Here is a 21,982-nt window from a genome sequence, read left to right as displayed (position 1 = left end):
GTAAAACAAGGGGATGAGTTTTCGTGTGTTTGGGGATCCAGGATCCCTCTGCACCACTGGAATCTAACACCATTTTTGCAATGAAATTTTTTAATTAAAAAAAAAAGATTTATTTTTATTTATGTATATGTGGGTTTGTGCTTGTACATTGCCTGCAGAGGCCAGAAGAGGGGGTCAGATCCCCTGGAGCTGACTTGTAGGATGTGGGTACCCAACCCCAGTCCTCTGGGAAGAATAGCAGCTCAGCCATCCCTCCAGACCCTGCAATAATTTTTACAGAACACAATCCTGTTTTACTTAGTCAATGCCCTCTGACTTCTGGAAACTCACCATGTCAACCAGAGCGACGTACATGAACAAGCCAGCGGTGAGAGCAAATACCCACATAGACACATTTTCCGCATAGTGCCCAATGAATATCCCTGTTGCCATCCCAAGATACGCCAGCATGGCTGACAGGGCATTATAGAGCACAGCCTGCTTGACGGTCATGCCGGCCTTGAGCAAAACAGCAAAGTCACCTGTACCAGAAAACAAAAATGAGGGCAAAGTCATTGAAAATCATTTTAACACACATCTGAGATTTCTCAGATTACAAAAAAAATTTGATTTTTCTCCAGGGGAATAAAAAGAAAGAAAATACCCAGGGCTAGAACAGAATTAGTGAGTATAGTCACCTCAACAGTTCTACAAACTAAACAATTATTTTTTTTTTAATATTTATTTATTATGTATACAATATTCTTTCTGTGTGTATGCCTACAGGCCAGAAGAGGGCACCAGACCCCATTACAGATGGTTGTGAGCCACCATGTGGTTGCTGGGAATTGAACTCAGGACCTTTGGAAGAGCAGGCAACGCTCTTAACCACTGAGCCATCTCTCCAGCCCCCCTAAACAATTATTTTATCCCACATCTTCTGAAGGCTTCTTCTATGCCAGGGATGACGAGCAAGTCTACTACTGTATTCTTGTACCTGTCTTCAAGGGGACTGACCCTGGAGGTACAGGCAGGAGCAGCAGGAGTCCAGTTATCACCAGCTTAAGGCTAACTTGGGCTACATGAGACCCAATCTCAAAAACACTAAAACAAACAACAATAAGAAAACAACTGGCAATAGAGAGGAGGGCAGTGTAGAACTCACACGGTCAGCAACTGATAAAGGAAACACCGAAGAGCGCCTGGAGACAGAAATGGCTAAGAAACTTCACAGGGCAGGAAGGACTTAGAGAGGGGAATGAGGGGGAGACAGGCTTACATAAGCACGTGCTGGGTATGGGAGGCCTTCTGAACGGCTGGAGACACGGCAGGAACAAAAGTGAAAATAGTGTCAGTGTTTGTGAGTGAACATATGCCCGTCCATGAGACATACCCAGACACGAACTGGAATCCACACAAGGGAGGAAGTTCTCAAATTGTAGTACAACTCAAGTACAACTTATCAACTCCTCTCCTTCGGCTCTAAGACATCACATCGTCTGTGTGTTTGTGTGTGTGTGTGTATGTGTGTGCGTGCGTGCGTGCAGGCGCTCGAGCACCTGCATAGGGACTCAAGGTCAGAAGAGAGGGTCAGCTTTCCTGTCTCTATCAGTTTCAACTTTATTCCGTGGACGCAGTCTCTCACTGAACCTTGAGCCAGGTTGGCGGTCAGTGAGCCCCTGTAAGCCTCCTGTCTCCATGCTCCACTAGGTTACAGAAACACACCCGTGTGCTGGGTCTGAGCTCAGGTCCTCATGCTTGCACAGACAGTGCTCTTACCCACTGACCCATCAATCAAGAGCCTGTTTTTAGGTATTGGGACTAAATACCTAGGCTGTCACGCATTCTAGGTAAGTGCTCTACCGAGAGTTACCTACCACAAAAGCTGACTTTCTTAGCTTAAGAAGTGTTCCTCTATGTGCTGTAGTTCTCTTTTGGGGGTAGTGGTGCTGGTGGTGAGAGACAGGGTCATGTAGCCCAGGCTGGCCTCAAACCATATGGCTGAGGATGACCTCGAACTCCTGATCCTGCTGCCTTTACCTCCCCAGTGCTGGAATGAGTCAAGCATACACAACCACTCATGTTGCCAGTGTGCCAGCACAGAAAGAGACTTGGTAAAGGAAGAAGGGGCCCAGGTACCACTGAACAAACCCTCGCAGGCATGGTGTACTCGTAGGGTCCAAAATCCGGCTGGAAAGAAATGTGTGTCCAGTGAGAAAGAAAGGCAGTCAGATGAGCAGACAGCGGGAAGGCTCAGGTTAGCTGGACGTCAGCTCCAGAGCTCTGCTCGACAGCCGAGCCACTGTGAGCAGGAAGACGTCAGCTCCAGCGCTCTGCACCCGAGCACTGAGAGCAGGAGGAGGTCAGCTCCAGTGCGCTACAGCCGAGCCACGGAGAGCAGCACAGCTCATTCTCACAGCAAAGGCAGTCCACAGGCTTCTCTTACCTAGTTCATGAGGCAGTTCATGACAGAACACAGCAACAGAGGTGCTTAGCCCGCTGGACAGGCCCTCAGTGAAAGCGGCACCTGTGTAAATAAAGTCAAGAATAGCTGGGCCGGGCATTTTGAAATCTTGCAGCGTACAAAAATAATGGAAAAACAATGGTGTTAAATTTTGGCTGTGCATAAACACCATCTTCCTAGCTCAACCTCTATATTCTTACTAAAATAAAACAGCTACAAGCTGAGCGTGGTGGCACATATCTTTAATTGTAGGACTCGGAGGAAGAGGCATGAGGATCTCTGTGAGTTTGAAGCCAGCCTGGTCTACATTGGGACCTCCAAGTCAGCCAGAGCTAAGAGAGACCCTGCATCAATATATAAACACGTATTTATTTTGTGTGCGACTATGGCACTTGTGAGGTCTGAGGACAACTTGTGGGAAAGGAGCTCTCCTTTCCTCACATGGATGCTGGGGATGGCACTCAGGTGGCAGGTTTGGCAGCAAATGCTTTTACCTCTGTGCCATCTCACTGGCCCCAACCTCTATCTTCTAAGAATCTCACGGCACATCTCACTGGGCCTAGATTTCCCTGGGAAGCACAGCATATGTGATGGGGAAGCAGAGGTTCAATTGTCCAGCAGTGAACAGGTATCTACAAACTGGAGAAGGGAATGCTCTCATAATATAAACTAGACTAGAGGAAAGCCCTCTTCAGCCAGAGTGCACAAGCTCTTCACCGGCCTCAGAGGAGTTTATGCGGTCATCAGACTTGTGCATATGCATCCTTTTTCTCTTCCATAAGGAGACCCAAGACACAGCCCCTCCCCTTTAAAAAGCTAATTCTTCCTGCTGACCGATTACCTACCAGCTGTGCATGGCCTAATTCCCAGTAGAACTCTCAATTATGGTACAAGGATTTAACTTTGTCCTTTCCTTTGTCCAAGTAAATTCCTTCATCACGGAAAAGACCCGACCTCAGAGGGGACATGTATATACACAAGATGCCTCCCACACACTTCGTGTTTAAAGGATAAAACACCGTTTTGTGTTTGTGATGCAAGGGCTGGGACCAGGGCTCATGCACACTGTGTAACTGCTCCAGCACCACTGAGCTAGAGCCCCAGCTAAGAGCACCCATTGGTAAGGACAACTTAGGCCATAGGTGAGGTACAGGTCCTAGACTGTCTTGTAGCACACTTTACTAAATACTTCCTTGTCAAAGAGTAAACAAAAAACTTTTTGATAATTTTGGAAGTCAACATCCGCACCTAAACTAACCTATTTTAAACTTGAATGAACATTTAATGAGCTATTTCCAGGCCAACCAGCAAGGACCAGCAATGCAGCAGCATACCAATTGCAAGGCCGTCACTGAAATTGTGCAGCCCGTCGCCCATGATCACCATCCAGGCCAATGTGGCAATGCCGGCATCCTTCAGCTCCTCTCGCGAGTAGCGCTGGCTGTGGCTGTGGGGATGGTGGTTCTGGTGGTGGTGGTGGTGTAGAATATGATGGTAGTCGTGATGGTGGTGAATGAGGTCGTCTGACTGGCCCAGTGTATCATGGAAGTGTGAATGGCACTTGTTCTTGCAGCCCCTGGGCACGTACTCATTGTAGACTTCCTGTGGGTGTGCGTGGGCTATCATAACCTCTTCTTCTTCCAACATTGTTGGCTGCTGGGAATCAAAGGGGGAGGGCTCCTGGGAGTCCGCTTGTAGATAGCTTTCAGGTCCTAGGGATAAACACAAAGAACGTTGGGGGCTTTGTTGATGTTCCACCGATGGCTGATCATCATCTCAGGGCCCGGTAGCCCTCAGACCTGCAGGATAACGCAACAGAGCTCTGTTGATGAGGAACGCCAACAGGCTCGACGAATTCTTCAAAGGAAACATATTACATGTTAAGAAGGGGTTTCAGTGCATAGTTTGAGCAAGAAAGCATCTGAGGGGGGCTACCCTCACAGCGAGAGTGAGATCCTATTTCATAAAAGGGTTTATTGTTAAGTTTAATTTTTAATTACACTTATTTCTTTATTTTAACTTGCATGGGGGTTGGCACATGGCCATGGCATGTATGTGGAGGTCGGAAGACAACTGTCTGGAGTTGTCTTTCATTGAGTGTGTCACAGACTAGAACTGAACTCGATGACCACACTTGACATCAGCACCTTGTCAGCTAAGCCGTCCATCTCACTGGCCCTACTTCCTCTTGGTTCCTCTTTCTATCTCATTTTTCCAATTAGTATATTAATGACTTTTTTGTTTTGTTTTGTTTTTCCAGAGAGGGTTTCTCTGTGTAACAGATTTGGCTGTCCTGAAACTGGCTTTGTAGATCAGGCTGACCTCAAATTCACAGATATTTGACTGTCTCTGCCTTCCGAGTACTGGGATTAATGGGCGTGCACCACCACTGCCTGGCTTAATGCTTATTTTTAATTACAGGCAAAATTTCAAAACTGTAAATGCATGTTGATTTACAACTGGTTAGAGTATGCTTGTTCTCAAAATGGTAAAAAGCTACTGCTTTTTTTTGTCCATTTATTCACTTTCTCTGACTTTTCTGTCCAATTATGCATCTGTTATGATTACGACTAAAGAGAATGGATGATACTATCACAAATTAGAAACTGAAAATAAAAATTAAAAATCTCTGTCAAATTATCCACAGCCCATTTGAAACTCAGTCCACTTCAGATGGGCTCTGCTCTGCTCTTCCTTTGTGTCAGTGAGTCAGGATTTGCAATTGTCATAAACTAAAAGGCGAGAGAAGGGGATCTCATCTTAACTCATCCAAGCTCTAAAGTCAAGACATAAAACACAGAATTTCAGCTTCTAAAATTATCTGCAGTGCCTGGGTGGCCTGCCTGTGATCTGTGACAGTGACTGAACACAGTCCTCTGGATAAGAGAAAGGGATGTGTATGGTGGACATTTTCATTCCATTCTGGTTTTTTTTTCTTCTTTGAGACATGGCTTTGAACTCACAGAAATCCAGCTGCCTCTGCCTCCCGAGTGTTGGGATTAAAGGTGTGTGCCATCCAGTTTTTTTTTTTTTTTTTAATGTGCATTAGTGTTTTGGCACTGGGCTTCAGGTCCCCTGGAACTGGAGTTACAGACAGTTGTGATCTGCCATGTAGGTGCTGGGAGTTGAGCCCGGGTCCTCTAGAAGAGCAGACACTGAGCTGAACCACTTAACCACTGAACCATTGCTCCAGCCAACCCTCTCCAACACATTTTTAAACTCCTTCTTGCAGTTCCTATATGATTTTGAAGCTGGGAATATTAAAGTTTCCAATTCCAACAAAGTCATTCTGCAGACCACCAGTCATGGGGCAGGCACAGCTCTCAGCTCTCATGGAAGGAAAGGTCCCCTTCCTAGCTATCTAGGGCAGAGGATTCATGGGGGAGTGGCCAAGGCTTTGGAAGAGAAGGGTTCAGTTTCACCAACAGCCAGGCACAGAAGTTATTTTTTTCCTTTGGTTGTTTGAGACAAGGCTCCACGTGGCCCAGGATAGCCTTGAATTAACTATTAAGTAGTTGAGGATGACCTTGAACTCCTGATGCCTGTCAACACTTCTCAAGTGCTGGGATTATAGGCTTGCATAAATCCTTTTTTGTTGTTGTTTTTATTTTTTGAGACTGGGTTTCTCTGTGTAGCCCTGGTTGTCCTGGAACTCTCTCTGTTGACCAAGATGGCCTTGAACTCAAAGATGCACTTCCTGAGTATACCGCCACAGGTGCCACCACCACCTGGCTTTCCGTGGTGCTGGGAATGGAACCAGAGCTTCATGAATGCTAGGCAAGAACTACCAATGCAGCTACATCCTCCCCCTGAGTAAAAGGCTTCAAACATCAGTACTCTACAACTGCCCTCCTGATTATGCTTAAGATCTTCTGCTTGTTTGTTTATTTATTTATTTATTTATTTGTTTTTCGAGACAGGGTTTCTCTGTGGCTTTGGAGCCTGTCCTGGAACTAGCTCTGTACACCAGGCTGGTCTCGAACTCACAGAGATCAACCTGCCTCTGCCTCCCGAGTGCTGGGATTAAAGGCGTGCGCCACCATCGCCCGGCCTTCTGCTTCCTTGTATTTGAAAAGATGAGTTTTTCTTTTCATTTAAAAAAAAAAATCATGGGCTGGAGAGATGGCTCAGTGGTTAAGAGCACTGTCTGCTCTTCCAGAGGTTCTGAGTTCAATTCCCAGCAACCACATGGTGGCTCCAAACCATCTGTAAAGAGATCTGGCACCCTCCTCTGGCGTGTGGAGGCAGAAAAGTTGTATACATAATAAATAAATCTTTAAAAAAAAATCATATGCTGCTGGAAGGTGGTGGCGCATGCCTCTAATTCAGGCAGCTGGGAGGCAGAGGCAGGCGGGTCTCTGTGAGTTCAAGATGGAATGAATCGAGTTCCAACACAGTCAGGGCTGTTACACAGAGAAAGCCTGTCTTGCAAAAACCAAAATTAACAACAAACAAAAGAAAGTATAGACCTATCAGCTGGCTTCCTATTTATTATGTGACAAAATTCAAGGAAAACAACAAAATAACCTTAATTACTTTATCATCATCACCAAGAAACATTTATTGGCTGGGCTTGGTGGCTCTTGCCCTCAGTCCACACTGATTATCCGCTTGGACAAAGGAAGGAAAACCAACAGTAAGGCTATTCTTCCTCTTGTACACTGTTACCAATTTGTGGGGAGCATCCCTGACCTTCTTTCTGATCCTATGATTACAAATGTCACTGGATTCCATTCAGAACACTGAAGACGGATCAGTTCCAGAGAAGAGCCAACGTGTTGCAGTTGCTCTTTTGAGAAAAAGAGCATGCTGGAAAATGCAGGGTGAACTAAAAGGCTTACCCGCAAGATCAGTGTTTTCTTTCCTCTTAGTCAGTGGCTATCTGTTGAGCTCCTATCCTGTGGTGAGTATTCTGTGGTTAAGTATTCTGGATTGTTTGTCTTAGAGTTCTGCTACGTAGCCCAGGGTGGTCCCACACTCCTAATCCTCCTGTCTCAAACACCTAAATGCTGGGATTATTGCCATTCCAGCTGTTCTGGTGGCCTTACGGGGATACAGGGAAACATTAGAACATCTACCTTTAAGAAGTTAGTTGACTCTAGTGATACAAGTATACATTTGTGAAAATCCCTAAAACTATATTTAAAACTGTGACTCATTTTAAATGAGTAGAAGGAAAGACTAGACGTCTCTTTCATCAACCAAGAGGAAGTTCACGTGTCTGTCTGTAAGAAGGGTACTTCCCTTTCCAAAGACTCATGACCCATTAAGATATCCTGGAACCCAATGTGACGCTAAGCAGCCCTCACCACGGTCTCATACGGCCTCATTTCAGTTCAGTTCTCACTTCAGAAGGAAGGGAGAGGGCGCCAGCACCGTGTGGTGTCACTGTGTTCACACTAAGCTCCTGGAGACATAGTGTGGGGAGCACACAACCGAGGCTTGGAACTAAGACCCCCAAGGCTGATGGTCCCTCACAGCAGGAGGCACTGGAGGGGTGTTGGCCTCTTGCCTGAGATTCTGGCCAGCTGTATGGAATGTATCTCTGGAAGGGGTAGAGTATATGGAGAGTGGAGTGTTGACTGAAGGGAGACTCCATCTATGCAGCCATGGGGAACTGTCAGCCACACTGGGTGAGATTTTTGGGTGGCAGGGCTGCTTTGGGGCCACCCATGTTCCCATAAGTCAAATACGCCCATTAATTCCCCAAGTTAGGCTCTGGTAAACCCAAACTTGGGTTTGTCATTGGCACCGTCTTCGGCATTTGTTTCTATTTCCCCAGGGAAAGAATTCACACATGGCCCCCCCAGCAGTGACTGCCTGTGGCAGTTCCGTAGGACTCAAGGAGAAGCATGGAGGAAGGACTTCGACACACTGCTCACCTGAGCTCAGTTCTGTATCTCAGAACAAATAACCAGGGTTCCTGTTAGTCTGAGGTCACCTGAGCTATCCTCAGGAGACTACCCTGCTTCATCCTGAAGAGCACTCATGGCCTGGGCTACGCCAGTCTTGAGTACGGTGTGTGGTGGAGAGGGCCCTGTGAACTCGCTGCAGCAGTGAAGAGGGGAGAGGAGGAAATGACACATGCAGCAGAGGTCACCAGCCCGAGTGCCGGAAGACTTACGTTCACCTGCGTCCACCTTCTCCTCATTTGTGGAGAGCTGAGACTCGTATTTCGACAGCTGCTTCTTAATCTCCACATCTTCATCGCTTTCAGGTTTCTTTTGGTTCTGAAACAGGAAGAGCAATGTTCTGAAACATCTGCTCTGCATATGTGGACAGCTCTCAATACAGCTGGGGCTCAGCGCTAGAGAACTTGCCTAACACAGGTGGGACCCTGGCTCCCACCAATCAAGAGCCAGGGAAGCAAAAGGCAGAGAAGGCAACAGCACTGGCACACTTCCAAGAACAGGGCCTTAAACTTGCTTGTTTAGCACCCAGTATAAACTTCTGGCTGTAAAAACTTTTAAAAAGGCAAAAAAGTCTGAATAGAGAGAAAAACCACCGTTAATCTTCCTGTGTGGCCTGCACCAGCCACTGTAGTGTGGGCTCACACAGTCAGTGTTAGAAACGCGCCCTCCTGGGGCACAGGAGGACTCAAGATGACGCACAATGTGGACGTTAATGCTAACCAGATCCTGGTGATTCATCCATACGTTAAACCAACAAACTTGACCTGTGTTATGCATTTAGGGATAGTCACAACCACTTCCTTCTGGCGTGGTAACCTCTGGGCATTGAAACCTACATTTTTCATATTTTGTTATGCAGATTGAAGTACTTTTCATTAATAAAACACCTTTAACATTAAAAATTTAGTTTTCATTTATATGTCTGTGTGCATGTGTGGAGAGAAGTCAGGTAAGTGTACTGGAGCTAGAGGTGGGGTCTGAGACTCAAACTCCAGTCATGCACAAGAGCAACAAGTGCTCTAACCACTGGGCCACGTCCCTAGACCCGCTGTTTTCTCAAGTATTTATGGTTTAGCCTTGAAATTATCAGTGGGCTTTTTCAAAAACCTCGATCCTTTCTTGTACTTTTTGTGTGGTAATGGGGGTGGAACCCAGGTCCTCATGCATGCTAGAGCTAGACAAGTACTACCTCTGAGCTAGTCCATCAGAGTTCTCTCTCTCTCTCTGACAGGTTTCCATATGAGCTAAGGCTGGCACTCAGATTGGGTGTGGGCCACAGGAGCTGGCTACTACTGAGCTTTGTAACCACTCCTGCGCTAGGCTCCCTGTGTGGGTCTGAGCAACGTTTATTTTGCAGAGTTCTCACTGAACAATCAAGCCTGTGCGTTAGCTAGTTATTTATGTTGAAGACAGTAGTATTTATTCTTAATTACAGAAATTATCAAATGAATAATATTTATTATTTGCATTACATTTAAATGAGCAAGACAGACCTAGTCACTACTGTCCTGCAGCTGCTCCCCAAAGGACAGGAGCTTTAAGGCAGATGACGAAGATGCAATTCTTTGCTTACAATCATTGATACATTTGATAAACACTGATACATTTGAAAACCACAGGGTGCTATCAGAATGCATAACAACAAGACCTGAAAAGTTTCAGGATGGGCTCTTCAAAATGCAGCAGTTCAACCAAAATGTAAGGCGAGCAGGACTTTGGAGTGCAGGACGGTGAGGCAGTGTTCTAGGTAGTTTTTGAAATAGAGGGAGGGCCCCCAAACAGCAACGATCTGGCTCTTTCCTGGAACTAAATCAAATTCATGATAATACGAGAGGGCTCTCTCTGGAAGGTGGCTGGTTCAGAGTGCAAGCTTCAGTAACTGCAGGAGGCCAGGTAGCACAGAGCATGCTGGGAGTGGCCTCTGTCTACAGGGCAATGGGAAGTCCCTTGAGGATTCTGAGCAGAGGTGTAGATGGGCAGGCTGGGTGGGAAGGGGAGACAACTTAGGCCTGGACAAGAAGGACAGCAAAAACGGCTGGGGAAAGAGAAAGACTGCGGACATATTGAATAAAGCTGGGTCTGGATGGGGACGGTGGGTGCTACGATGCTGTGCTTCTCAGAGCTTTCACCAGCCGCAAGGACACGCGAGGTCGAGCTGCGGTAAAGGTCTAACTATACAGAGTGAGCATGAGCAGCAAGTCTCGATGAAATGCAGATTTCCCACAGACATGATGCCAGGTGACTGACTACATCTGACTCCAGGACACAGCTTGGACTCCTCAGGGAAAACACACTCTTGCTTCCGACACAGCACACAGTCAAGTATTTTTATTTTATTTATCCTTATGGGGGGGGGGAATAAATTAAGTAATACTAAGACCTGAATGATCTTTAAAAACTATACCCAACATTTTCTATGATGGGATAAGGACAGGTAATGTTGCAAAACTTGGTGAGGACGATCTGGAGTTACCTTCTGCTGTTTCCTCCGTTCCACTAGCATTCGTCATCACCAACTACACGCCAGACTCAAGGTGGGCAGAGAGAAGCGCACAGGACACAGGCATCCCAGATCTTCACGTTTGTATTTTACTGGATGTCTTAACACAGAGGTAACTCAACCTCCCTGTGGCAGAGATCCTCAGCAATATGAACATCACATTGCTGTTGCACTTAAAGATACTGGCACAGCACACGGCTCATATGTAGCTCACTAGTGACCTGCTCCAGTTGGGAAGGAAACGGATGTATTTTCCATAGTAGCCTATCCTTTAGAATCTTGTTATAGAGTGCCAGGATAAAGGGCAGTTAGAAAACATTTAGGTACAAATTGGAAACTAGGGCTGATGGGCTAGCAAAGTGGATAAGAGGCACCTGCTGCCAAGCTTGATGTCCTGCACTCTACCCCGGGACCTACATGGTGTAAGGCTATTGTAAGTCAGCCTCTTGCCTCCACATGTGTGTCATGGCATGCACATGCCCCCCCACACACATAAATGCAATTTTAAAAATTGAAACTGATTAAAATAAAGATATAAACAAATCAGGGTGTTTTGAAAAAGAAATTCACAGCCAAAGATGGTGGCACACATCTTTAAAGCCAGACTCTGGAGAGCAGAGGCGGGCAGAACTCCTCTGAGGTCAAGGTCAGATTGGTTTACAGAGGGAGTGGACAGCCAAGGGCTACACAGAGAAATCCTGTCTTAATAAATAAATAAAATAATAAAAATTAACCAAAACCCCATAAGACAAATTCTAAGTATCCCGTAAGTGAAAAGTAAACAAGTATTTTTACTTTTACTATTTCTAATTATGTGTGTGGGTGTGTGTGTGGGGTTATATGCACATGAATGCAGGTCCTGAGGAGGCCAAAAGATGACATTGGATTAGCTGGAGCTGGAGCTACAGGTGGCTGGAAGCTGCCCTACGTGGACGCTGGACAACACACTTGGGCTTTACCTAAGACAGCCTACACTCTTAATGTGCTCTCTAGCGCCACGATCTATATACATACACATATATTGGCTTTTCCAAACAGTTTCTCTGTGTATTCCTGGCTGTCCTTGATCTCAGAGATCTACCTGCCTCCACTTCCCAAGTGGTAGGATTAAAGGCATGCACCACCACTGCCTGGCCCCATGACCATATTTTTAAAGATAAGAATAATTCAAAAGGATATAAAGAAACAGAGCATGTCTTTTAACCAGTCTAAGTGCAGCAATAGAAACAGCCACAGGGAACATAATTCCAGTCATTAAAATGAAGTGGTTGAGCTGGAAAATTGGCTCGGAGGTTAAAAGCATGTGTTACCTTTGCAGAGGACCTGGGTTCAACTCCCAACACCCACATGGTGACTCACAACCACCTGTAGCTCCAGTCCCAGGGAATCTGATGCCTTCTTCTGATTTCTACAGGCACCAAGAACACATATGGCACACATACATACATGCAGGCAAAGTATTCATACATACAAAAGAATAAATCTTTTTAAAATTCAATAAAAAAGAAAAGAATGACGAAACTATTCTTTCATTTGTGCTGTCTTTTGAGACAGGGTGTCACATAGCCATGAGGATGACCCTTTGTAGGTGCGGTGCTGTGATTATGAGCATGTGACATCATGCCCAGCTCAGAAGAAGCTATTTCTGTTTACTTCTTCCTGCAAACGTCAGTCCATTAAACAGAGGGTTCATATTTGTAATATATGATTTTTTAAAAATCTGCTATTTTTATTACTCTTTTTCCCCCCTGAAACAGGGTTTCTCTGTGTAAGGGCCCTAGCTGTCCTGGAACTAGCTCCATAGACCAGGGTGGTCTTGAACTCACAGAGACCTGTCTGCCTCTGACTCCTGAGTGCTGGGATTAAAGGAGTGCATCACCAGCTGAAAATCTCTTTTTAAAGCAAGAGTAGGGGCTGGAGAGATGGCTCAGCGGTTAAGAGCATTGCCTGCTCTCCAAAGGTCCTGAGTTCAATTCCCGGCAACCACATGGTGGCTCACAACCATCTGTAATGGGGTCTGGTGCCCTCTTCTGGCCTGCAGGCATACACACTGACGGAATATTGTATACATAATAAATAAATAAATATTTAAAAAAAAATAAAGCAAGAGTCTCACTATATCGTCCAGAATGTCATGAAATTCAATTATGTAGTTCAGGTTGGCATTAAACTCAAGACACTCCACCCTCCAACACCTGAGCATGTGGATCACAAGTGTATGTTGCCCTGCCCTGCCCAGCCCAGCTCAGCATAGGAAGGTTTCGAGTGTAAGACCCCTAAGGGTAAACAGGATGGAGGCGGCAGCACTTCTGTTCACAGAGCGCGAGTTTCCCACAGTGGGCCTGATGCCCAGTCAGGGCCAGCTACACTTAATTTTCAGACTTTTCCATGCCAGCTCTGCTGGTTGTATAATTGCACAACTTAATTACATGTTGCTCAAACTCTGAAATGACAACGAGAATAGGAACTTCTGTGAAAACAGAAGCTGAATGCATTTTAAAAAGATTCAAAGGTAAGTTCCCACAAAGAGTCTAATTAATGTAAAGTGTCCACGGTTTAAAACACAATACTTTCAAAATCTAACATGTATGTTCAGAATAGCTCTTTAAGTATATATATAACCTCTTGCTCAATCTTAGAGAAAACGAAGTTGGATATTGTAGATGAGCTACGGCACAGGTATAAAAAAAAAAAAAGACATGGGACTCACGTGACCCACCTAAAAAAGACCTGGGACTCACGCGACCTAAAGAAGTTCTGACTCAGTTGACGAGCTCTCGTCTGGTCTTCTGGGATCACAGTCAGCGCCAGGCTTGCTGTACTCATCACCGTGAGAGCTCCCCTGCCAGTCTTCTGACTGGGCTGCCTGATCACATCAGATTAGGGCAGAACACCTTATGACTGAAAGTATCATTATCAGAAACAACCTCTACTTGGCTTTGGGATAATTTATGATCCAGTTTGCAAAGGCTACACTTGTAAGTCATGTATCCTTTGAAACACAACAGAACCACAGCTAGAGTGCAATTAATTTAAAACCAATAACCATTTAATCGTAGCATCCCACATACTGACAATATATCCCTAACACCAGGCCTCTGCTTTGGGTTCAGTCACATACATACACACCTTTAGCCTTTTCCTTCTTATTCCCCAAGAGATACAAGGAATAAAGAAGAACAGAAACTCAGGGTCGGGCTAGGAGATGGCTCAGTCGGTAAACTGACTGCTACGTAACCACAAGGACCTGAGTTTAGATAATCAGAACCCCAAAACTGCATGTGATGGCGTGTGTCTGTTATCCTAATGCTGAGGAGACAGAGACACGAGGCTCCCGGCTACCCAGCCTAGTAGGCAAGCTCCAGGCTTTGCAGAGACCTGTCTCAAATAATAAGGTGGAGAGAGACCGAGGAAGACACTGATGTTAACCTCTGGACTCTATTCTAACACATGTGCTCAGAAGGCGGGCAGGCCAGCTGCTCCCTCCAGGTTATCAAGACACAGAGCTTCTATCCGAACACCTGTGCGAACAAAAGCATCCCATCCTTAAGGGTACTGAATGCCTCTCACACAAAGATCACAGATTCTGGGCAGGCTAGGCTAACGACAGCCAGGATGCCACTCTAAGCGCGTGCCTGATGTACAGCGAGCCTTCAGTACCTGCAGCCTTACCTTCTTTTTCTTATCTTTAAACTGCTTGATCAGTGTGAGGACGTGCTCCACAAGAAACATGAAATACAAGCCTCCTAGAGCGGTCAGACCTTTCCACGTGGAATCAAAATAGGCGCTTTCTTCTATGTTCTCAGCCGACAGGTGACTGAACAGTGGGCCCCTTTTCATTTCCATCGCTGGTTCTTCGTGGCTATGACTGTGGTGGTGTCCCGCATGAGACTGAAAGTGAAATAACAGTTTCCTCTGTCACAAGAACTGCCAAATATGAAACCATTAAGTGATTAATGGAGCACTTTTGAGTTGAGGACACACTGAAAAAATAAAGAGGATGAAGAGCGCTCGCTACTCAGAGCTTCGTGGACGCTACCTGCTACGCACTTAACAGAGTGGGTCTGTGTGGAATAAAGGCAGATACATTCCATAGTGACCATCATAACTTAGAATTTTCTCAATGTCTGATGTGTTACCATGGTCCAATTAACATAGACTTCATATCACGCAGTATCTATTACTTACAGGTACCACTTAGAGGTTCACACAGGTTCATCAGATCAGCCCTGTGAGAAGCCTAGTCAGGATGGAGGGGTGAGCCCTGCACATATCTGAGAACCTGGGCATTGCATCTGCAGCCTGTGGCAGAGTAGAGCAGTCACTAGCTGATGCTACTTATGATAGGAAACCAATTGGGTGTGCAGCATCCTTATCAGAGCCACGGGGTCTCTGCTATGCACTTCCAGAGTTGGTATGCCTAAACACCTGCCACTTGGTAGTCAGAGAGACAGCCACTCAGAACAGATTTCATTTTGAATCCAATATGAGATTGCCAGTGTTCTTTGAAGGAGTAACTTCCCTTTCTACCAAACGGAAAATCTCTATGTCAATTTTTCTTTTTTCAGGGCTGTGATTGAAGCCAGGGCTTGCTTTATTTCAGGCAGGTGCTCTACCACTAAGGCACATCCTCAGTCCTCTACGATAAATGAAAAAAGTGACCTCCACGTATTTCCTGCTTGTGAATTATCCCAAATACTTAATAAAAGGTAAATTCACTTTATCAGGCCTGTATGTTGGAAAATTCATGCCAGGTGGTAGTGGTACATGCCTTTAATCCCTGTACTTGGATCTCTAAGATCAAGGTCAGCCTTGTCTAGCGATTGAGTTCCAGTACATTCAGGGATACAGAGATAAACCCTGTCTGGACCACCCCCACCCCCCCACGGCCCCCAAAATTCATTCAGGTCAAGGAGTATCAATCTTCAAACACACAAATCCAACCCTGAGGAAGACCTCTCAGTTTCGTGGCCGCGAGAACAGGCACACACTTTAATCTGTGGCAACAACAGGAAGCAAGCGGCTCCCCCTGTGGCAGGAGTCCCAGTGCTTCAGATCCTAGCAGGACTTCTCTCCTTTAATTAGTGAGTTCAAAAAGCTTAGCCTGATTTGGCAGTCTCTAACAGACAGAAACAAAAACCAGCCAAACAAAAGTCTCACCACCATGTACTAAAATCTTGCATAAGTTACCAAATACGCTCTAAGACCAACTTTTCAAAACAAAAATTCTAACTCCTGAAGATACCAACACAGCGAGTCCGAGTGCAAACCCAGCGCTTGTACTTTTAATGTGTGAGGCTAAAACGCTGCAGGGGATGGACATATCACAGAACTTACGTGTGGGAGAAGATGTAACAGAGCGTCTCCACTCAGAGTCCCGACCGCCAGCGCCACGAGGAAGCTCAGCAGGAACTTGAAAAACACCCGGTTCATGAGTGGCACCAAGATGACCCCCAGCAGAGACAGGAAACTGATGATGGAGATGGCTATGAAGCCACCAAGCCAGGCTGGCAAACCGATCAGAACAGAAGGGAGTCATGTGATTTGTAAACTGAGAGGTTTCCTACCAGGGCGTTAAACAGCAGGTGAGCACAAAGCAGCTGCATTCAGGCATCCCCACTGTAATCTTGCTGCAGGCCCTGACAGAGAACCTTATACACAAATAAAGATACTTCAAGATAGGGAAGGTAAACCTAGTGGAAATTTTCTCTTTTTTTTAGAGACAGGATCTTACTATGTGGCCTTGGCTGGCCTGGAATTCATAGAGATCCACCTGCCTCTGCCTCCAGAGTGCTGGGATTACAAGTGTGTCCTACCATGCTTGGCTTTAGTGGAAAAACTTTTAAATGGGGATTAAAGGAAAAGAAAAAGTTACAAAGATGAACTCTGCCTTACTTGGGACCCAAGTGGGGCTTTCATTGCTAGAACAGCTAAGCTATGAAACAGGAGAGGGAGGCAAAGTGGGAAGTCACTAATTTCCTCAGCAAACAAAACATTCATTTCTTCCTCAGTATAATACTCTTCCTCCCCGTCCCCTTCCCTTCCTCACTTTGTAGTCTCTATGTAGACCATGGTGGCTTTGAACGCATGATCCCCTTCTCAGCTTCTTCAATACTGAGATTACAGCTGTTAGCATACGAGGCTTTATTTGTTTAAAAACACACTTTTATTTTGTGAATTTGTGTGGGCTTTACATATGTCTGTATGTGTGTATGCTTTACGTATGTCTGTGTACCACATGCTTGCAGGAGCCTTCACAAGTCTGAAGAGAGCACTGGATTCCCTGGAACTGGAGTTACAGATGGGTGTGAGCCACCACGTGGGTACTAGGAACTGAACCAGATCCTCTGCAAGAGAAGTCAGTGCTCTTAACCACTGAGCCATCCCCATCGCCGTGTCTTTTTAAAGGAGCCAAATGTACTTTTAAAATTTATATTCAGAACATTCAGGGCACAGAACAACTAAGATTTTGTATCTAGAGCTACAGTGAAAAATAGTCTTGAATATAAAGAGAAGTACAAAGTAAGTAGATCTACTAAAAACTGTTCTTATGTCACAAAGGTAGATTTACCTATTTGTAAAGAATAGGTCTTTTGAGGGATTTCCGCCTTCTTCTCACTTGCTGTATGAATCAGACAGGACCGAGCATCAATTTGGTTGATGATGGCTGGGCAGAGATAGTTAAACTCTGTTGCATTCAACATAACATGGATGTTCATGCCATGGGATGTCAGCAGCTTTGTTGCATTGAAACACTGAAAGACAGTAAAAAAAGTCACAGAAAGAAATTCCCACTAGGAGACTCCAAAATGTAGTCTGACTCATCACCCTGAAGCTCTACTAAAGCTACTTTGTTGATAAAATTAATGCAAGTTAAAATCCGCTTTGCTTTCAGCACTTTGGAATTTGCCTCCAGTAGCCTGAAGAAGATACTATGTCACAATTATGTGTGTCATTCTCCCCTGACCACATCACAAGTCACCAAGGGAGCACATCTCCTGTGGAAGAGCTTGGGGATGAGTGGAGATTCACAAGCCTGTTAACTCATTGTATACAGCTATTAAGGAAACGAGCTTTAATTTCGAAATGGGGTTCATTACAGATTGAGAAATAGGTTCGGAGACTAACGCTCTCCGCTCTCTGACTTGGCCCAAACACGCCCAAGACATGTTGCTCCTCCTGCTATGACACCCCTTGCAAAAACTCAGCTCAGTTCTGTGTACGTGCCTGGCAGAGTGATTCTCCGCAATGAGAGATTTTTAAATTATACAGATGACTCTTGCAGAGGGCAATGCTGGTTAATAAAGCAAACCTGTCCCAGCAGGCAGATGCATTCAACAGTTTAATTGGATGACGAGCTTAGTTTGAAGACAAACTCCTCTATGCAATTTAGCACCCCCACTCCACACCCCCCCAAAAAAAGCTTATCTGGTTATAGTATCTGTTTCTCATCTTCTACAAAGATATTTCAGACTCACAAGGAACTCTTCACCAACACTACTCACAACAACTTCATTACCAGTGCTGCTATGGCCCATTCCTATGGTTACCCCAAACTTCGGTCATGTACTGGCTTGAATGAAGCATCTACATTCCGGTCATTAGAGACTGACAACTAATGCTCCCCCCCCTCGCCCCCATACTCATTTAGACAAAGTAAATTATGTAGCACAGGAAAAGTTTATTCTAGAAAAGTCACATAACATGGGAACTGCACTACCTGACATCCCCCGTCAACTTGCTCTAACTTCAATCCCTCCACAAGCCACTGTTGGGAGACACACAGGTGCACCTGCGTTTGCAGTACTGTAACCTTGCCTTTCCCTAAAACATGGAGTCTAAGTCCTGCTTCTTCAGATCCCCCGCTGTCTATACATTAATATTAACTTTCTTCACAACTAACCTTGGCATCTTTTTATAGTTATAATAAACTCATTCTCCTGGATAGCCAGTCCTCAAGCATGTTCACAACATTCTACACACTGTGAGCCCAGCTGAGAAGGAAGAAAAGCTCCCCCTTTCATAACTGTTTTATTTTATTTCACACTCATCCCTGGAGGGGACAAACAGGTGCATTAAATATTGCACAGCATTTATCTTACCTCCTGAATATTGTCATTTGTGTTCCGTGAATACATAAAGCTCTTTCTGGGCTCACTCCCAGACTCGTTGCTTTTCCTACTAGCTAGCCGGCTCAGTCGGCCCACTCGGCTCTTCTCTGTGATGCTGGGTGGGGTAGAAGGGTTTACATCTTTGGGGCGTTTGCCACGTTTCGGAGTCTCTACAGTCTCTAGGAAGTGAGTTCCTTCAGAGACAGAGTTGTACACGGCTGAGGTTACTTCGCTTGTGCTCTCACCCTCTTTGGCGTTCCTTCTACCATTCACACGTTCTGGTGGGTGAGAGCCTTTCCCCTGGCTGGTTCTAGTTTTACCTGAACTATCAGAGTCATGATCTGGGCAAAAGGCTTTCCGATTGTTTTTACCACCAGCAGCATGACTGCGGCGGGAATGGCGCTCATGGTCAGCGTGGTGCTCGTGGTCAATGTGGTGCTCGTGGTCAGTGTGATGCTCGTGGTCGGCGTGGTGTTCATGATCAGTGTGATGCTCGTGGTCGGCGTGGTGCTCATGGTCGGCGTGGTGCTCGTGGTCGGCATGGTGCTCATGCTCATGATGTATGTGGACTCTTTTAATCTTACCTATGCCTATATTCTGAAGCAATTTTCTGAACCCTTCAACTGACAAGGAGTCATTCTCTCCATAGCGGTAGAAAAGCTGTTGCAGATAATGTCGCTGCATGGTAACCGCCAGGTCCACATTAATACCAGACTCCCAATTTAAATTAATTTTCTCAGTGGTCTGAGAGAGAGCAACTGTTGATTGTAGTTCATGAAGGGGATTCGTGACCCAAAGGGCGAAGGTCAGAACCATGATTACAGATAAATTCCTGGCCATTGCACCTTCCTAGAAAAGATAAGGGGAAAAATTCTTTACCACACTTCTAAAACAATTTAAGAAACTTCATGCTAAAAACTGATGCCAAGGTCGTGTGGAGACACAGAGAACCAGGAGCCTGAGTCTCCCCCTGCAGGCCCACATACCTGGAGCAAAGGCAGGACAGTCATATGAAAAGAGACAATTATTAGTTCTGCAAAAGCAGCAGCAGGAGGAAAAGATCCACGTGCTCACAGACATGCCTCCACTTCTCACTGAGCTGAGGACTACAGCTCAAAACCAAACCTAAGGGCTTCTACCATCATAAATAGAAAAGGCAAAGAGTTGGAAAAACTAGAGCCAACAGCCTCAACTGACACTTGGGAATTTTTAAAAATGGTTTAATTTTCTTTGGACACACACTCATGCCCTTTATTTCCACCCTACATGATTTTACCAAGTTGTTGTGTCAATCGAGTTATTTTCAGATTGGAGCACACACACACACACACACACACACACACACACACACAGCGATCTCCGCACCCCGACTCAGCAATGAATCAAACCTGATTTCACGTCAGTGCATTGAGATTTCCCAAGTCTTCTGAACGACTGCATAATAATAGTTCTTTGAAAAAGTGACTTAAGCTTAGTGAAAACACACTACATTGTTCTTCAGTTGCTACACATTAGCTAGAGAATGTTTTATCACATAATGTTGGGATTCAAGGCCTCTGCTTGAAGGAGGAGTCCCCATCCCTTTCCAAGTGGGAGTGGAGCTTGAAAAGCAGAGTTCAGTTAAGCAGAAGCAGTACAGTAGAGTCAGATCTTTGGATGGATGTTAAACCTATGTCTCTAGCAAATGACTCTGAGGGGTTTTGAGCTATAGAGGGCAACAGACTACCATTTTTCTGCCTGTTCCTTGGCAGGTTCTCATGACCTCATCTGAAAAGCCGGTAATATCTATGTGCAAGAAAGAACACACAGTGGAAGTGCTTGTTAAACTCCCCTGTTGCCCAAGTGCTGATTATCATACTAGACACCCAGGTAAATGGAGGCGCATACAAGCAGATAGAACCAGACTCCAGCAAACAATCGTCGGGGCCTCGCATTTTGAGAATTCCCGTGATACGCAAAGACGACCCGAGAAGAAATCATTCCCAAGGGGAGAGGCGCGTCACTAGATGGGTGGGGCAGACCTGGCCTTGAGCCAGAGGAAGATGCTGAGGGCCCGCAGCCCGGTCCCCGGATCTCCTTTTAGGCCAAGTCTGAGAGTGTGTGTATGTGTGTGTAAGAAACAAGCCACAAGAGGCCTTGAAAAAAGGGACAGTGGAGAAAAAGGAAAAGCGCACAAAGCTTGCTTGGGAGGGCTCCTGTAAGGAAACACGTTAGTAGCTTCTTTGAATGCGAGCGAAAAGTTAACACAGAAAGTCCCTAGTTTTGGGTCCCCAAGCCCACATGGGGACCCCAAGTTGGGAGGGGCAGCTATCCAGGGCGAATGGGGTTCGAGGTGGGGCCCTCGCAGCATCCACTCTCCGTTGCCCCGCTTGGTCCCAGCAGCCCTTCTCTGCGGACCCGGGCCTGCGGGGCTCTTTCCTGCCGTCCCGCTGCAGTCATGAGGAACTCACCTCTCCCAGTGTCCCGCCGCCGGGTCCCGTGCGCAGGTTCCCCGAGGGCGGTCCAAGAGGGCTGGAAACCGGCTCCGCTCCGGTCTCCGAGAAGCCTTTACAGGGCACGGAGCAGCGGCGGAATCATGAGCCCGTCCACCCCTCGGCCCCAGGTTGCCGCGCCTCCTCCAAGCAGGACAATCGGTAATTACCGCCGCCGCCCGCTGCTAGCACCGTGGCGCACGCGCAGTGCAACTCCGGAGCCGGTCTGCAAAGACCGATCCGCTTTTCCGCGTGTTCTCAGACGCCACGGGCTCGCCGCGATGGAGGGGTGGGCGCGGGTCCTTTCCTCGAGCCCTTCCTCTCCACAGCCAGGACCGCGGCTCAGCCGGGTCCGCTGTGGACAGCTGAGTTGGATGGAACCGACCCCGACCACGAGCTCCTCCGAGAGGGCCCCGCGTCCAGCGCTCGGGCCTGGCTCGCGCACGAAGAAGCGGTCGGAAAGATGCGCGAGGCGAGCAGAGGCTACAGAGTAGAACCACGCCAGCAGGCGGGGGCGTGGCCGGGAGGCGTGGCCTGCGGGGCCG

At 46.3% G+C, this 21,982-nt stretch overlaps 1 protein-coding gene across 1 annotated transcript in view; it reads right to left on the bottom strand.

Moving 5' to 3' along the window:
• The window catches only part of Slc39a6 (solute carrier family 39 member 6), a 24,573-nt gene extending 2,630 nt beyond the window's left edge, over nucleotides 1-21,943 (bottom strand). The window contains exons 1-9 of the mRNA XM_005355739.3: nucleotides 21,417-21,943; nucleotides 18,958-19,815; nucleotides 17,427-17,610; nucleotides 16,193-16,362; nucleotides 14,528-14,746; nucleotides 8,568-8,673; nucleotides 3,778-4,155; nucleotides 2,426-2,506; nucleotides 331-521 (exon numbers count right to left, since the gene is read on the bottom strand). Of these exons, the coding sequence (XP_005355796.1) occupies nucleotides 331-521; nucleotides 2,426-2,506; nucleotides 3,778-4,155; nucleotides 8,568-8,673; nucleotides 14,528-14,746; nucleotides 16,193-16,362; nucleotides 17,427-17,610; nucleotides 18,958-19,806 (2,178 nt within the window). The 5' untranslated portion in view covers nucleotides 19,807-19,815; nucleotides 21,417-21,943. The remainder of the gene's footprint in view (nucleotides 1-330; nucleotides 522-2,425; nucleotides 2,507-3,777; nucleotides 4,156-8,567; nucleotides 8,674-14,527; nucleotides 14,747-16,192; nucleotides 16,363-17,426; nucleotides 17,611-18,957; nucleotides 19,816-21,416) is intronic.
• Nucleotides 21,944-21,982: the final 39 nt, after the last annotated feature.

The sequence above is a fragment of the Microtus ochrogaster genome, chromosome 18 (assembly GCF_000317375.1).
Source record: "Microtus ochrogaster isolate Prairie Vole_2 chromosome 18, MicOch1.0, whole genome shotgun sequence".
Classification (NCBI taxonomy): domain Eukaryota; kingdom Metazoa; phylum Chordata; class Mammalia; order Rodentia; family Cricetidae; genus Microtus; species Microtus ochrogaster.
The sequence above is the reverse complement of the archived record's forward strand: the minus strand, read 5'-3'. Positions and strand labels throughout refer to the sequence as shown.